This window comes from Poeciliopsis prolifica, unplaced genomic scaffold (genome assembly GCF_027474105.1).
Source record: "Poeciliopsis prolifica strain line A6 unplaced genomic scaffold, Auburn_PproV2 SCAFFOLD103, whole genome shotgun sequence".
Classification (NCBI taxonomy): domain Eukaryota; kingdom Metazoa; phylum Chordata; class Actinopteri; order Cyprinodontiformes; family Poeciliidae; genus Poeciliopsis; species Poeciliopsis prolifica.
This window is the reverse complement of record NW_026562478.1, coordinates 748,554-765,503: the sequence shown is the minus strand read 5'-3', so window position 1 is coordinate 765,503 and position 16,950 is coordinate 748,554. Positions and strand designations below refer to the sequence as shown.

General features: G+C 37.2%; 2 protein-coding genes and 1 pseudogene across 2 annotated transcripts; 1 reads left to right on the top strand and 2 right to left on the bottom strand.

Annotated features, from left to right (window-relative positions):
* Nucleotides 1-159: 159 nt before the first annotated feature.
* foxr1 (forkhead box R1) lies at nucleotides 160-3,794 on the bottom strand. The gene is made up of 7 exons (XM_055023604.1): nucleotides 3,674-3,794; nucleotides 3,398-3,490; nucleotides 2,968-3,191; nucleotides 1,640-1,702; nucleotides 845-972; nucleotides 332-564; nucleotides 160-216 (listed from the first exon to the last, which is right to left on the bottom strand). Exons 1-7 carry the CDS (start codon nucleotides 3,792-3,794, stop codon nucleotides 188-190), a joined length of 891 nt encoding a protein of 296 aa, XP_054879579.1. The 3' UTR covers nucleotides 160-187.
* A 1,315-nt stretch (nucleotides 3,795-5,109) lies between these two features.
* On the bottom strand, nucleotides 5,110-12,166 carry atp6v0d1 (ATPase H+ transporting V0 subunit d1). Its single transcript, XM_055023612.1, has 8 exons — nucleotides 11,957-12,166; nucleotides 10,562-10,733; nucleotides 9,586-9,764; nucleotides 9,421-9,500; nucleotides 9,237-9,314; nucleotides 8,971-9,147; nucleotides 7,997-8,074; nucleotides 5,110-6,369 (listed from the first exon to the last, which is right to left on the bottom strand). Exons 1-8 carry the CDS (start codon nucleotides 12,081-12,083, stop codon nucleotides 6,208-6,210), a joined length of 1,053 nt encoding a protein of 350 aa, XP_054879587.1. The 5' UTR covers nucleotides 12,084-12,166; the 3' UTR covers nucleotides 5,110-6,207.
* Nucleotides 12,167-12,981: 815 nt separating this feature from the next.
* The window catches only part of LOC129354078 (NLR family CARD domain-containing protein 3-like), a 33,013-nt pseudogene continuing 29,044 nt past the window's right edge, over nucleotides 12,982-16,950 (top strand).

Genomic DNA, 16,950 nt, shown 5'->3' with positions numbered 1-16,950 from the left:
GAAAAACGGCAACAAAACGCAGTGAGATTACTTGAGGAGTTGATAGATGAACGGATAGAGATGTAAGCAAAAAGCCGTTTTTACTTTGTATAAATAAATAAAAAAAGACCACATTTATAGACAACACAACTGAATGATATGCATATTTTATTATGCATTGTTTTAAGTGGATTGAAACCTGCAGGAATTACGTTTCAAGTAAACTCCATATTACACCTGAAATGCAAAAAGAAAAGCAGTTATTTCTCACAAGCGAGTTCTGCCAGGTCAGCTAGAAATTCAGAGACAATGAGAATCAGATTTTTCCAGAATGAGGACTTTATGTGCTGACCTGGGTTGGACATGCTCCTCTCCAGCATCTTCAGGGTTTCGCCGGTCAGCGTGTGGAGCTCGTCCTGCAGCCGGCGGTGGCCGTCCAGCGTCAGGTGCCAGAAGCACGACTTCCTCTTCCCCTCTTTGCAGAGCTGGTTGCAGGTTTTACGGAAGCTGCTGCTGAAGCACAGGTTGTGGCGGATCGTGTTCTTCCAGCCGTCCGGAGCCGTCTGAAAGAAGGGGAAGTGCTCTCTGGAAGAGCAGAGGAAACGGTGAACTGAAGATGAACCACAGTGCAAACCGGAAACGTTTTCCAGCACATTTCAAAGATTCTAGACAGAGGCTGACGCCTGATCAGTTAGTATAGAAGTGGCTTCATTTTCTCCATTCTGGTGTCCATTTCTCCCTCATTCTAAAAGATAAAAACTCCCATTCAAAAGAGAAGAACCTTCTCCATTCAAAGTGTGGAAGAAGCTCTTTTACTTTTAAAGGGAACCAGTGTGTCTGCAACCATCAGCTCTTTGGTTCTGACCTGGTGAAGTTGTAAATCTGCTGGACTTTGAGGCTCCCCGTTTGGCTGCTCTTGAGCGCCAGAGCAACGAGGACGCAGTAATTCACCGGCGGACGAGGCCAGCACCCCGGCTTCAGGGACTGCAGGTCCTGAGAGACGGGAGGACAGAACCAGAGACACCAAACTTTACATTCACAGAACGACGTTCGAATCCCATTCATGTTCCTCAGGGTCTTCAGAAAATAGTGGCTGGTCTGAAATTTCACAGGTTGGTCAGGATCGACTGGTTCATGACGATTCTAAAGTGATTTCTAAGACTTTGTGAAAGTTTAATAAAAATAAAAGCATAGATACAATGTGAAAGTGTAAATAGAAAATACAAATTCTGCTAGAAGAAATTAATCTGAAATTTTCTAGAATGATCTCAAAATTGGAGTTTCAAAAATTGAAAAATTAGAATTTTTTTGGCTTTCCAAGGTTTTTTTCATTCTAGAAAACTTAAGAATTTTTATTTTTTTTAATTAGTGGTAAAAATTTTCTCCAATAAGCCATTGTAGAAAATACAATGTAGCTAAAATTTCCACTTCTATCAGCAGCAGCGTTTCCATTAGAAATTTGCACAAAACTTTGGCAATATTCCACGAACGTCAAAAAACTATTTTGCATTTGTGGAGTTTCCATAAAAAAAAAGAAAAGCAATTAAAATTAGAGGTGAATAAGTTTGTCCACTGGACAAATAATTTAAAAAAATTGCTGAGTCATGATTCATCTTTGTGGTTTAAATAAAATAAAATAAAAGCTGCTGTTCTTCCTCACCACAACTTTTATGATCTTCGCCTTCCGTCTGGACCGGACCGGTTTGCTGGAACCTTCTTGTTTCTTTATCCGAGAGTCAAAGATGAGAAAAATAAAACAGAAATCCACATTAAAACTCATCATTGTGTCTCAAATAAACATCTAAGATCCTTTTGATCTGCAGGAGACATTCAGATATAATCCTGCTATTTGATTAAATCTGTTTTACAGCAATAGAGCAGAATAAAGATGCATTTATAAGCATTTACTTAATTAAAAACAAGCTTCTTAATGACACTTTAGTGGAATAATTTATTTTGCCAATTAATACGTTTCAGTTGTATGCACTCTGACAGCGTATTGTTCCACTTAAATTTTATTCATGAGAGAAAATGCAGCTTGAAGCAGAGAATGGATTTGATTTCCTGCTCCAATCAGGCAGGAAAAACAAGAAAAACATCAAACTTTAAACCAGACAGCTGCAGGTTTGTTCAAACGTTTGAAACTTGCCAGAGAAACTTTTGAGTGCTGGAGCTTTTGGACTTGCTTCATGCTTCATGTTAATGCAGAGCTATAATTTGCACAGTTCTTCTATTTTTCTTCTTATACTTTGTTTTTATTTCCAGCCTGAAATTACACTTTTTGCAGAAAAAAAAAAAAAAGTAAACCAATGCTCCAGCTTTATCACACAAAAATTCTGCAGATTGCCTAAGAAATTTGACTTTGTGACTCTTGCAAGAGGGGGAAAAAAAAACCACATGCAAGTATAAATTAAATATAGATTTTCTGAAAATGTAAATCCACTTTGGATTAAATTCCACCATGAATGAAGTAAAATTATGAACATGGCATGTTAAAGAGTTGATATTTGCCACTACGTTGCAAAAGCAAAATTTTACCAAGTATTTTTGTCTAGTTTTAGGTGAAACTTGATGAACCTTAAATTAAATCGATATAAGTTACAGTTGGCTTTCCAGCAAGAAATATAAACTTATTTTAAGGAAATAATTCCTCAACATTGATGAAAATATTCCAGTTATAGGTGAAACGATTACCCAGTGGCACCAATACATTTTCATCAATATCAAGGGATTATTTATTTTAAACAAGCTCCTACATCTTGCTGAAAAGTTAAAGTTTTCTTATAGATATTTCCACTATAAAGTAGAGCAGAAATACTTGGTAAGATTTTGTGTTTTTGCAGTGCAGGACTTAGATGAGTAATCTTTAATTCTTCATGCATGAAGAATTCCTGCATCTATGTGTTTGATAAATGTTAAAATAAATGCTTTAACCTCTGTTCATTTTGTTTTTAGAGATTCTCTCAGAGTGATGTGAGAGTTTGTTACAGTGTCTGTCGCTGTGGAGCAAGCAGGAAGCTGCGGTTCCTCCTGACGGGGACACGTTTGCAGATCGGATGTGGACGGACCCTCCATGTCCCCGGGCTCCAGCTGGAGCAGCTGGTCGGCACGACCCGGTTCCGGCTGGAGGTCAGCATCCGCCTGCACGTACTGGACCGGACAGGCGATGTTGGGATTCACCAACAGCCACAGGTTGGGTTTCACAAATGTGTCTGATGGGGAGAAAAAAGATCAACACATCGGATTTAAAAAATCTGCAACGTTCATCAGAGGCAAAAATGATGTCCAAACAAAAGATACATTTTTTATAGCTGGTGGTGCAGAAGCTGAAACCCAACATGAATCTTCTGTTCTGAGCCTATTTTACTTCAGATTCATAACAGACAAATGGATAAAGAGTCTCTCTGTGTGAACTCACCTGATGTCTTGTCGTACCAGATGAACTCATCTTTTCTTCTGGAGGTCCTTGCAGAAGGTCTCTGGGCCAAATATTGATCATTCACTTTGTCTTCTGTCAGAGTAGATAAACCTCACTGACACACACATGGATAAATTACATTTTACACACAAGAAAAGATAAATCAAGCTCCAAATTCTCACTGAATTCCTCTCTGCGTTGCACAAACAATCACATATTCATCTGCACCGTTTCATGGCAGCTGCAGTTTATTAAAACAATCATAAAAATGTTCACCGTTACAGTTTTGGTCAGTGGTTGTTGCCAATTTGAGCTCTTTGTCCATGTCCCAGTCGGTCAGACCCACACAGCAGTGCAGGCCACAGAACCGGCCTCCGGTTTTCAGCTGGAACGTCATGCTCGGACTTCTGCAGATGGTTCTTCCTCCCTGATGAAGAGGAGGAAACTGCAGACTGTTGATTCAGCAGCTGGAGCAGAACCACCTGATTGGAGTCAATCAGGCCTAACAGAGAGCAGCCGGTCCGGAACGGACGGTTCCACCTGAGGATGGCTGTTTTATATCACATTTATTTAATTTGTGATCTAGTTTGAGTGAAAAGCTTTTGGTTTGTGTGTTTTAGTTGTAGCAAAAGTCAAATGAAAGTTTATTTTTCCATTGAAAAACCCATGAGGAGAATTTAACAGCGTTTACTGAAACAAGATTTGAGTTTATTTTAATTTATTGACAAATTTGAAGAAAATTCCCTGAATTCAAAAACCAAATCATTTTGTTTAACGTTCCTGGTCTGAATGAACAATTTCCAGAAATTTTTCATAAACATGTTTTAAAATTACTCAAGGATAAACCAGTATAATGGGTCACGTAAAGTATCAAACAGTGTAACATTTACCACATCATTATCAATGTAAATTGTACAATTTTTAAGTAATAGCTCATTTATTCAAGTTAAGCCTCCAAGCTGAGTCTCTAGATCTACAGTCTCTTAAGTTTTGCTTTGGTCTTTATCAACGTTTTCTCCTCTATGATGGCGCATTGGAGCCGGAGCAGAAAGGAAAAAAGAGTAAATTTCAAGCAAAAAAAACTTTAATTTCAGACATTTTCTAGAAAAAAAACTAATGAAATGTCTGAGATGGAAAACTTGGAAACTTGCAAGAAAAAAATCTGAAAAAAGATTGAGATTAATCTTATAAATTTCTAGAAAAGACTTGGACATTTCTGAACTTGAAAAGTGAAACATTTTGGGAATAAACCCTAAAATTATCTGAGAAATTTCCTACAAATTAAATAAAGGAAATTTGTGGAGTCAGAAATGTGCTTGTTAGTAAAAAATCTGAAAGTTTAATATCAGTCAACTTTTGGTGCTTTATACAAAAATTTCTGGAGATTCATCTAAAAAAATTTTTCTTGCAGTTTTGACTTTTGGAGCTCAGAAAATTCTTGTTTTTTCTAAAATATTTCTCAGATTAATAGCATTTGAGTTTATGGATTCAGTTAGATTTAACTTCAGTTTGAAAAACGCTGAATCAGTTAATGATGCAGAGAAAAACTGGAAACAGCTGCTGATTAATATCACTGGCTGGGAGGGAAATATTAGAAAAATTTGTTTTTATTTTTGGACAGTATAATACAGAACAATTGTTACTGTAAACACTTTGCCAGAATATGCTTTCATTTTTAATTTGCTGATGAAATGTGAATGAATGAAAAAAGATCATTTTCTTCAGACTGTTTATTACTCACATTAATAATACACATTTCACAACAACAGATACAAACATTAAGAAATCAAATTTTATACAGCATGAGGACAGAAAACCATATAATCACCTTTAAATATCTATATATCTTTTATAGTTTAAATGTTTTCCATTTAACCACAAGCATTCACTTTGTTCATGTACAGAAACGTGACAGCTCAGCTCTTATTTTAATATTTAACAATAATAATGAGATTTATTCCTTTTACTCGTCATTTTGTTGGGAAAAGACAAACAACCAGACATGCAGACAAACACCAGAACAGAAATAAATACGAGCTCTGAGCTCCGGACTGAGCAGAGGAACGTTTTCTGCTGGACAGGATCTCAGATTTCTGGAATAAGGAAAATCAAAAGTTGATGCGTGCCAACTACATCCTGGTTTTAATAAATTGCAAATCTGGTCTGGAGTTTATGCAAGCGGTGGAAGGAAGGGAGGACAACGAGCTGGGAAAAGTTTAGACAATCACACAAAGGTGTTTGAAAGTCAAATGGGTTCAAAACAGAAGCAAAGCGCCTCGGCTGATTCCTTCGCACTGAAAAACACTAAACCTCAGCAAGCAATTTAATCCAGTTTCTGGAGCAAATATCTTATTAAAGTAAGAAAACTAACTCCAACCTAACTACAAGACCTAGAGACTTGTTCAAAATCAATAATTTACTAATACTGATGAGACAATACTGTTCCATTGGAAGATTATTTATTTCACAGGAAATAAAACAATTTTTCCAACTTAAAATTTTATTTATCTGCCAGTGGAACTAAAACTTTTTCATCAATATTAAGGAATTATTTATTTATTGAAAACAAGTTTCTATATCTTACTAAAAAGGTGATTTTCAGTTAGTTTGGTTTTATTTTAAGTGAACTGAGATAGTTGCACCAGAAACTGGACTAAATTACTTAGTAAATGTTTGTGGTTTTTCAGTGCAGAGCAGAAAATGCACCATATGGAAAACCAACCTACATCTAGACGAACGTATCGGGAGCCAATTCTGGATCCGGGTTTTACTGAGACCAGGCGAAACGGGCGCAACGTGGAGCTGAGCGCTCAGAATATTGGGATGTAGTTGTCGATTTTGGCGCGGTGCCGCTGGGCGATGCACTCTGCGATCCACACGATGTTCCTGCACTCCTGCTCTTTCAGCTTGACGTAGGCGTAGAAGACGCTGAAGTGGAACTGGTTGAGGAAAGCCAGCTTGTTCAGCTTCACCTGCACGAAACAAACAACAAGAAAATAAAAACTTCCCGTGAAAAACAACAAAAATTTATTGTACTGCAACAGTCGGCCTTCCACGACAACAAAATTCATAATCATGGTATAATAATAAAAGTTTACTGTCTCAGAGAATAATAAACATTTGACTTTCGTTTTAAATACACAAAATAAAACACAACCAAAAAGAAAAACCTCCAGCTAAAACCATAAATAACATGTAATAACAAGCTATTTATGCTGCAGAATGCTCAGATTTGCGGTTTATTCTGAATTTTGACACCGAAATAAAAAAGTTTTCCTCTGTTTTACATCAAATATCAAATTTTATAGCAGATTTGGTTAGAATTATTTTTCAGACTTTTACTGTCTTTCACTTTGAATCAAAAGCCATGTTGTGAGAATAATAATGCAGATATTGGAGCATTTCCTCTGAATCCAGGTAAACACTGCAAGTCTGGGTCCATTTTCAGTGTTTTTGTCCAGAATGAAGGGAAACAAGAGTCTCTGTTTCATCAGATGCAGATTTTTTTTTCTTGTTTTCAACACAATAAAGGACTACCTGGACCAAAGCCTGTAAACATTTGGTTCTAAAGCATCGCAGGTCAACGTCTCGGCGACAGCAGAACAAATATTGCAGAGCTGTGATTGTATTCAAGACTGTAAATATTTTACATCTTCAAAACAAAAACACTGGAAACACAAACCATCAGAACCAGATGCTGAGACGATTCAGGTCATCAGGATTTGACTAGACTAAACTAAATGAGTCAAAGATGTTTGAACCAGTTATCAGTGCGAAACCTTCAAATGCAGTTGGAAAAACCTAAACTGGAATGTCAAGTTTAGGTCTGAAATACACTAAGATTAATGTAATGTTTAAGATTTGAAATTCTTTCAACACATTCCCACAAAAAACTGCAGAGTGACTCGAGTTTTCTTCCGTTTTATTAGGATATCGTGTGCACTGCTGCTCAGCTGGCTGAAAGAAGGCTAAGTTTCTTTCTCGCTTACAGCAAAGACAGATTTTCATCTTAAAACGTGTCAGACGTCAAAAACAACGCTTACATCACTCTTCTTATTGTGTCTCTTTGACACAAAGTTGCATAAACTTATGATGCCACATAACGTGAAGCTAAGAAACAGAAAAATAATGTCGATCTCAGAACCGATGCAACAAAATATAGAGTTAAATATCAACCGCTCTAAATAATACGACCTTCTTCCACCAATAGGATTCACTACGTAATCACTGGAAACTGTGACCGTTTCTGGTGTTCAAGCAACAAAAAGAAACAGGGACACATTTCTGCAATTAAGAGTAATTTTATTTATGACCACTTAGATAAAAATCTTGTGTTAAATATAAATTACTTTGGATAAATTTGATTCCTATCATTCTGGATTCAGATCAAGTGTTGCTGTTTATGCATAATACACCTGGCAGGTAATTTTGTTGATTTATGAACGAGCTGCACATCACAGTGTGTTTACGAGCGAAAAGCCTTTAATGACCTTCTCCTGGTGAAATGTGTCCCATGACTGTGACTCAGAGGGAAGAAGTTCTCGGGTCGAGCCAGCTCCTGTTAAACCCAGGAATAACGTGTCTGAAAAAGTGACTCACCTCATGCTCAAAGAAGCGATCCTCCAGGGTTTTATCTCCTGGGTTGCTCCCAGCGCCTTCAAACAGCAGCTTGTATTCCTGAAAAGAGGAAAAAATCAGAAACAGACACAGTCAGACGGAGACCTGAGGCTTTTTTACTGGGATATTCTGATAATCAATGGATGAAAAGTAAAGCAGCGACGAGGAGAAACACTGAGGAAAAAATAATATTAAGAACTGCTGTAGATGTATTAAAAAAAAAACATTTTAAAAACTTAAGTGTGGTGGAAACGTGTGTGGAGTGAGGCAACGCCCCCTGGTGGAACTGCTCTGTAATATATTTACTGCCAATTCTTTTTTGTAATGATTTAAATTAACTGAATTTATTCACATCTTAATCTTTGTTAGGTTATTTATTTTTCAAGAAAAAAACAAAACAAAATAAAGACAGAGTAACTAGATACATTTACTCAAGTACATTTCTTTGAAGAAATGTTAAGAGTATTTTTACTACGTTGTACTTTAGGTAATTTTACTATAAAGTATTTCTACTATTTCTTTGTGAAATTTCTGGATTTTTCACCCACTGAATGAAAAACATGTTTAAACCAAAATTCAACACATTGCAGTTTCTGTTAAAGTTTCCAAAGTTTTTTTATTGAAAGAATCTGATTTGGAAAATGTGTATTTTGCCTGATCTTGTTATTTTTATGAATATTGTCATTTTGGTCCTTTAAATACCAAAACTACCACTTCACTTAACGTTTTGTTGCATCTGATGATATCATGTTGAAATATTACATGATTGATAATTTCATCAGTTACTCAGTACTTGAGTAAACCTTTTTCTACTTTTTTTACGCTTAATTGAGTAATTTTTTTATATGACTACATTGAGCTGATTTTGTTTTGATAAGGAAAAAAAGACCCACAGGGTGAATCTCATTATGAATTTAACAAACAGATGATGACATATTGAAGGTTTCTGGACTTACAGGATAATAATCAGCGACCGCCTTGACCTGCTCGTAGTCGTCGGCTCTGGCCAGCTGCGCCAGGCCTTCTGGGTAAAGCTTGCCGCAGTGCGGGAAGAGCTTGGCTCGGTCCTCTTTGGACAGCTCTGTGCCGAAGGAGTTGATGGTGATGATGAAAGCTCGTCTGTCAGCCTCAAACTGCAGCAGAAACGGGAACAAAAATCAAAAGTGAAACCAAACACACAAAATGACAAATATCTGGATTACTCTGTAAAGTGAACGCTGACCTCCAGAATCGGACACATGGTGTCTGCAGTCGTTCCTCCCAGATTAGAGCAGAACTTATAGAAAGCCTCCAGATAAGCCTGAAAACACACAAACATCTTTTAGGAACTAAATAAACACAGGAATTACATTTTGTCAATTCACACAGCTGAAGTTTTCAATGCATAATAAATAAAGAGGATTTACCTTGTACAGCGTGTTACGGATGATTTCAATGTTCATTTCATCCAAATCCTGCTCAGATATACAATCCTGGAAAAAGGCAGCTGGACAAAAACACAACAACATCCATCAACATGAGACCGGTCTGTGTTCCTGCCTTCAGTCAGGGGCTAACGCCGCCTCACGTACCCAGCGGCGTGTCCACCAGGATGGCGTTGTAGAGCTCTGCGGGGGTCTGCGCGATGTTGACCGCCTCCATCTGCTCAAAGCTGCCCAGCGGGTGACACTTTGGGACGAGCTCAGAGATGGCCCTCTGGTGCAGCGTGCCGGTGATCAGCAGGATCACGTTATCAATCATGTAGCTGTACCTGCACAGCACGAGCAATGTGACTTTAATCAAACGATTAATCAGATCGATCGATTACTAAAATCATTGCCAAGTAAATTAGTGATCATTGAATTGTTAACTGGAGCTTAGATGCACAAAATACTAATTTGCTGACATAATAACACTTAGAGCAGTGATTAAGTCAAAGCTGTACATAGATATATACAATTTGCATTAAGATAAAAAAATCTCTTGTCTGTATCACATAATTAATTGGTAATTTAAAAAAACCCAACAGATCAGCCCTACATTGTATTGATGTTGAGTCAAGCAGGAAGTACTTTTCACATGTTGATGTAAATGATGATGCGTTCACTGAAGGAATAATGTGTGGCTGCATTTTAGCCAATAAAATATTTTTCTTCATATTTAAAAAGAATTGAATTGTTTGTTTACATCTTTTAATGTATTTCTAAAATTGTATGAAGAAGCTTCAGTGAAAAATGTATCAAATCTTTTATCCAATTAATCACCCCAATAATTAATAATTAAAGTAATCATTATTTGCATTCATTTTTATGTGTTTTAAATGTATAAGTATGTTTAAATTAAACACAAAACAAATTGCTTTTCAATAGAGTATTTAGATCATCTACCTTAAACAGAACTTTAATGTGAATTAAATTGATCAATAAATTTAATTTCAATGAACAACACGTAATTTCCCTTTGGGATTAAAAAAGTCATTTTGAATTTGAAAATTGATTACAATGTGAAACAGGAAACAGCGAGAGTTTTTTGTTTGGAACGGATTCAATATGGCGGATTTCCACTTACGTGATGAAATCCATAAAACTGGCCAGAGGTTCGTACGACTGGTTCCTCATGTGGCGAAACTCCACCACCATCTTCTCCTTCAGCTTGTCGTCGATGACCGACACGGTGAGCGGAGACGCCTCGTTGGCGAGGAAGCTGCCGTAGTCGGTGCTCTGCAGATGGAGCTTCAGGTCTGCAGGGAGAACAAAGTCAGAATATGGAGGTTAACATATACTTCCATATTACCTAAATATGAAAACATTTAGGTAATTAATAAGGTCGTCTGAATAAAAATCTAAGAAGGTCTGAATTCAGGAAAATCTCAAGTACTTTTCAAGCTTCTTTACTTGTAAAATTGATGTGAAAAAAGATTATAATGTTCGATATTTTTAGATATGTGACTTATCTATATTAATCCTAGTTCTTCCAAATCCTACATTCTTTTACAATACCGGGGTTTTTGTCCTATTTTATTGTATTTTCCATTTTATGAAGTTCTATCAACACATTTTATGATGAATTTTATCTTTCTGCTTTCTTAAGTTGAAGATTTTAGGCTTAAGTTGCTTAAAAATAAATGTTTATGCTTTTGACAACCAAAAATTACAAATTGTCACTATAGAGGTGTAGTTTCAAAATAAAACAGACTTGAAAAGAGAGAAAATAAAATCTGCCAAAAACAATCAGCAATATTTAAAAAATAAAAGGGGTCATACCAAACATATTAAGAATATTTGGCTTGACCTCATTTTTAAATTTGCTAGCAACAGATTGGGGGCCAGTGGGAATCCTTCCTGGATGAAAAAGCACCTTTATGACTTTTTATGATTAGTATTTTGCAAAATTAGCAATTTCAGAGCTTTGATTTAGCAGTGAAAAAGTGCATAGTGCATCCACAATCTTATTTTTAATTCATACCGACATAATTGCATAAAGGTGCAGCCATTCCCCATCATTTAGTTCATATATAATTCAATTAATAAATTACTGTGGTTAGGAATAAAAACGAAGAAATTATTTTAGAAACTGTAATGTTGTGAATCAGAGCTGAATATCTGAATGGAAGCTTTAGCAGGGATTTATTTTGATTTTTAACAAAAACACAGTAATGGCAGTGGAGAAAAAAGCTGCCTCACTTCCCCAAAAAGCCCAATAATCTCCATAACAATTTCCTATATTTACTGACTAGCCAGCTAGCATAGAGATGCTAACTAGCATCGACAAACGGGAAGTTCCCCAATCGTTTAACATTTTCAGTACACATTATTATTATTGCTTGATGCTTATCGACTATTATAAGTAACTGCTGGTTTCTGTAAGTTGCAAGTCTGCAGTAATAAGCCTCAGTTTCCTCACAGGTAGCTATGACAGCTGATGTTAGCTCTTAGCCGTTAGCTTCGGTCTTCTTTATCTCACCTTCCAGAGTCTCGCATTGAACCAGGTTTAAGTAATCGCCCTGAGACAGTATTCCAGCTTTGAAGCCCCTGACCAGGCCCTCCAGGTAGCCGTTATCGACGTTAAAATACAGCTCGGAGAAAGGCATCCTGGCCGACCGTCAGTCCGTCGCTGCCGCTGGGGAACCGTGAGTGCTGCTAAGAGTTAGCATCAGCTGACTGAGCCACGTGACCGTCATCTGATCCGTCACCTGCTTGTGCGTAACTTGGAGTAAGGCGGCATTGAAGCAGTTCAACCAGTAGGTGGCAATAATGTCCTCACTGCTCGCTGCCATTTTTTCGAGTGATGGACAAATGAAGAATATTTAGTTTAGTTTATTGTTTATTTTCAGCATGATAGGATAATAAAAGACTAAATAAAACAGAGAATAATAATAAAAGCATATAATCAATAGAGATTTCAAACTATTCACAGAATTTGTTTAAACCTACTGAGTACCTCGAAATCAAAATTGGCCCAGTTTCATGTTGATGATCCTCTGGAAGCCATCCACCATTTTTTAGACAGTCAACAGCAGTTTTTAACTTATGTCATAATAAATGAATTATGAAGTTACATACTGCACTATGTATGTGTGTATATGTTTCAACTAAATCATTTTTTACTTTGCTTAAAAGTAAAAAATTGCAAAAATAATTTTGTGATTTTTTTTTTTACATGGTTTAATGTTTGCTTGATTTATGCTCTAGTTCACAGGTGTCAAACTCCAGTCCTCAAGGTCCGGTGTCCTGCAGTTTTTAGATGTGCCACAGGTACAAAACACTGGAATGAAATGGCTTAATTAACTCCTTGTGTGGATCAGTTCTCCAGAGCCTTGCGAATGACTTCATTATTCTATTCAGGTGGTGCAGCAGCGGCACATCTAAACGTTGCAGGACTCCGGCCCTTGAGGACTGGAGTTTGAGGACTGCAAGTGATAGTATTCAAAATTTGTTGACATTGTTTCCTGACATCAGGCACAAACAGGTAAAAGTCCATGTGACTGACTGGTTTAACCAGAGTGACAAGGAAATCAGACTCATTGACTCTTTGGAGAAACGATGGTCTATTTTACACCGGTTTATTGTTCTGACGTGGATTAAACCAGGTAGGAATCCTTAACTGCTTAAGCTGTTTTTATTTAGTTGTAAATAATTTATTTTTATTTTTATAATGATAAATCATCTGATATTTGCCAAAGGTTTACAGTCCTTTCAAACGAGGAAATGGAGGAAAACAAATCTTCCCCTAAAGCGATTGTGTCGGCACAAATGAACAAATATGCTACAGATTGCAGGTAAGAATATAAAAATATGAATTTTGTCTTTTACTGACACTTCTTCAGCGCTTAGTTCTGATTTAACATAAATGTTATCTGTTCATTTTGTTCAGCCCAGAGTCAAGCTGTGTCTCCATGGCGACTGACTGGTCTAAAGTTGAACCAATTGATTTCAGCAATGGTTCATCTGAAAGTCCAATGTAAGATTTCTTAACTGTTATAAAATTTCACTCAGCTTGAAGAAAGTGCACCGATTTGTCAAAAAGATCAAACTTAAAACTGGTCAAACTTTTTTTGACCAGTTTTATGTTGCGTCAAAAACAAATGGACCAGCAGCGATTTATTAGGGGATTTTTTAAAATGTGGAACAAGTATTAATTGAAGCTATTTGTGAATATTTAGATTTTATGTTATATTGACACCAAATGTTTTTGCAGAAACCAGATTTATCAAAGTCAACCTTTGTGAGAACAATGTAGCTGCTATTGACTTTTACCAGCATTTAAAATAATACATTTGAAATGTATGTGTTTGAACTACTTTTAACTTTTAAACACAACTAATAAATCTTCATATTATTTTGAAGCCAAATGGGCTGGGAGACACCAGAACCAGTTACTGAGCAATCTAAAGATGAATCGACTGAACCCAAGAGACGAGGCCCCTCTCTTCTTGAAATGTAAGACTTTATCACAAATATTAATGCCTTTTAAACTGGGATTATGATACAAATTCATTACATAAACCAAAACTAGAATTAATGTTTAGGTTGTGTCTAAAAGTACAGCATTAGATGGATGACATGGCAATAAATATGAAATGTCATGGCTGCTCTTGCGTCATAAATGGCTAAAAAAAGGCCATTTAAGAAATAAAAATAAACCGGATAAAACCAGACTGGTAGCTTTTTATTACAACTATTCATAGATGAACCAAAACAATGAATGTTTGTCTGTAATCTGTGGCCTTTCTCCATTTCTTTTCATATCTCAGGTTGGCTCGCCTGTCGACTTTCTCTAACCAGAGGTCAGAGGTTGTTAGAGACCATAAAGAACACCTGGATTCTGTTTTCAAGGTATAAGTACAGTTTTATTTCTTCAGATCTCACACACATTTTGTCTTTGGTTTTCTTTCAGCTTAGTTTCAGTTGAGTTCAGGACAAACTGAATGGTCCACAGAGCACATAAGTAAACTTTCTCGAATGGTTTAACTTTTTGCTATATTTCAATTGACCTTTGACCTTTTGACCATATGACCTTTAAAGAGTCGGTTCACATCAGATTTCCCATCAGGAAAGTCCCAAGCTTTTAAAGACCTAAAACCTGTTTGTTCACATTGTTGGTGTTTACTGGCAGTAGTTTCAGTCACTGCAAAAACAACAGTGACAGTGTAGAAAAGATCATCATGAGCTGATGGTCATAATCTGTCAATAATCAAAGAAAACAGGTGACAAGTAGGAAACACACTGTACGTGTTCAGTTCATCTGAAGCCAGGTACTTTACACCAATCATTCATTCTGAGCACCATTGGAGAGGAAACTCCTCTTTAACAGGAAGAGTCCTCCTGCAGAACTTTAATGCAAAGTAAAAAATGAACAGCCAGAAAGGAAAAATGTTTAGTTGTTGGCAGTATTATCTTAGCCAATGATTCTGTCCAGGCTGGTATCACAGCCAAGCAGAATACCAGACCAGGCGGTGCAACTATGCAAAGAAAAACCAAATGTTTTGACCTGGTGCTGAGATTGTAGCATGAAGGATTCATCCTCCTCCGACCTAAAAACACACACACAGTTTTGAACATCTTATAATGTTATTTATTTAAAAGATGTATTTTGCATGAAATGAGACAGCATTAAAATTTTTATTGGAAAAAAGGGTGTCATTGGATTTTTGTTCTTTTCCAGGTGCTTGAGAATGACATTATGAGTTTTGTAAGAACTGAGCTGCAGAAGATGAAGACCATGCTGAGCCCAGAGGGCTCCAGTTGCCCTAAAGTGGATGATCAAACATCTGGGAATGAAGAGCAAAGGAGTGACGACAGAGATTCATTCCTGAAAATCACACTGAACTTCCTGAAGAGACGGAATGAGAAGCAGCTGGCTGTTTCTTTACAAAACAGTGAGAAATCATCACATTCTCATTTTTAATAATGTCTCATGATGGTGACTTGGCTTTCACATCTGGATCAATAAAGTAATCCCGAGCTGAGAAGAGATGGTTTTTATTTTGTGTATTTACCTCATATTCACAACAAGCTCTTATGTTGTCTGTTTCAGGAACTCAAGCTGCTATTTGTCAGGTGAAATTAAAGTCCAGCCTGGCCAAAAGGTGTCAGTACTTATTTGAAGGTAATTCATGGAGAGGAAAACTGATATCTATAAATCAGATCTACACTGAGCTTAATGTCACAGAGCAAGAGAAAGGAGAGGTCAAGAATGAGCATGAGGTCCAACAAACTGAAGCAGCATCCTTGAAACCAGAAGATCCAGGAACAACCGTCAGCTGTGAGGATGTTTTTGAACCTAGAAGAGACGAAGAAGTCAGAACGCTGGTGACCAAAGGTGCCGCGGGCATTGGGAAAACAGTCTTGACACAGAAGTACACTTTGGACTGGGCTGAAGGTAAAGCCAACCACAACATACAGTTTATCTTCCCATTCACCTTCCGAGAGCTCAACTTGCTGAAATCTCAAAACATCACCTTAGTGGGACTCATTCATCACTTCTTTCCTGAAATCAGAAAAGCAGGAATCTGTAGCTTTGAAGAGTTCCAGATTATGTTTATCTTCGATGGTCTGGATGAACTTCAACCTCCTCTGGACTTCCACTACACTCCGGTTCTGACAGATGCTACAGAACCCTCCTCAGTCCACACGATACTCGTAAACCTCATCAGAGGGAAGCTACTTCCCTCAGCTCGTCTCTGGATAACCACACGACCCGCGGCAGTCCATCAGATCCCTATTCAGTATGTTGACAGTGAGACAGAAATCAGAGGTTTCACAAACCAGCGGAAGGAAGAATACTTCAGAAAGAGACTCCAAGACAAGGAACTGGCCAGTAAAATCATCTCTCATATTGGGACTTCAAGAAGCCTCAACAATGTGTCACATTCCTGTTTTTCTGTTGGATCACTGCTACAGTTCTGGATCAGGTCCTGAAAGATAAAGAGAAAACAGAGCTGCCCAACACCCTGACTGAGTTGTATATCCATTTCTTGGTTGTGCAGGTCAAACAGGACAATGCCAAGTATCGCAAAAACGTTTTGACTGATGGCATCTGGAATTCAGAGACTGAGAAAATCTTTGTTTCAATGGGAAAACTAGCCTTTGAGCAGCTGGAAAAAAGAAACTTGCTCTTTTATGAAGAGGACCTAAAAGAGTATGGCATTGACATAAACACTGCCTCGACTTACCCAGGAGTGTTTATAGAGACTTTCAAGGAAGAAAGCATACTGAACCAAAAAAGGCTGTTTTGTTTTGTCCATCGGAGCATTCAAGAGTTTCTGGCTGCACTTTATGTCTTCTTGGTGTTCATGAAGGCTGGGGACAATCTGGTGAAAAGAAGTCGCAGTGCTTTGCAACCTGAATCTAAATTTAAACAGTTTTACCAGAGTGCAGTTGACAAGGCTTTGGAGAGTCCAGATGGATACTTGGACATGTTTACCCGCTTTCTCTTGGGGCTTTCACTGAAAACTA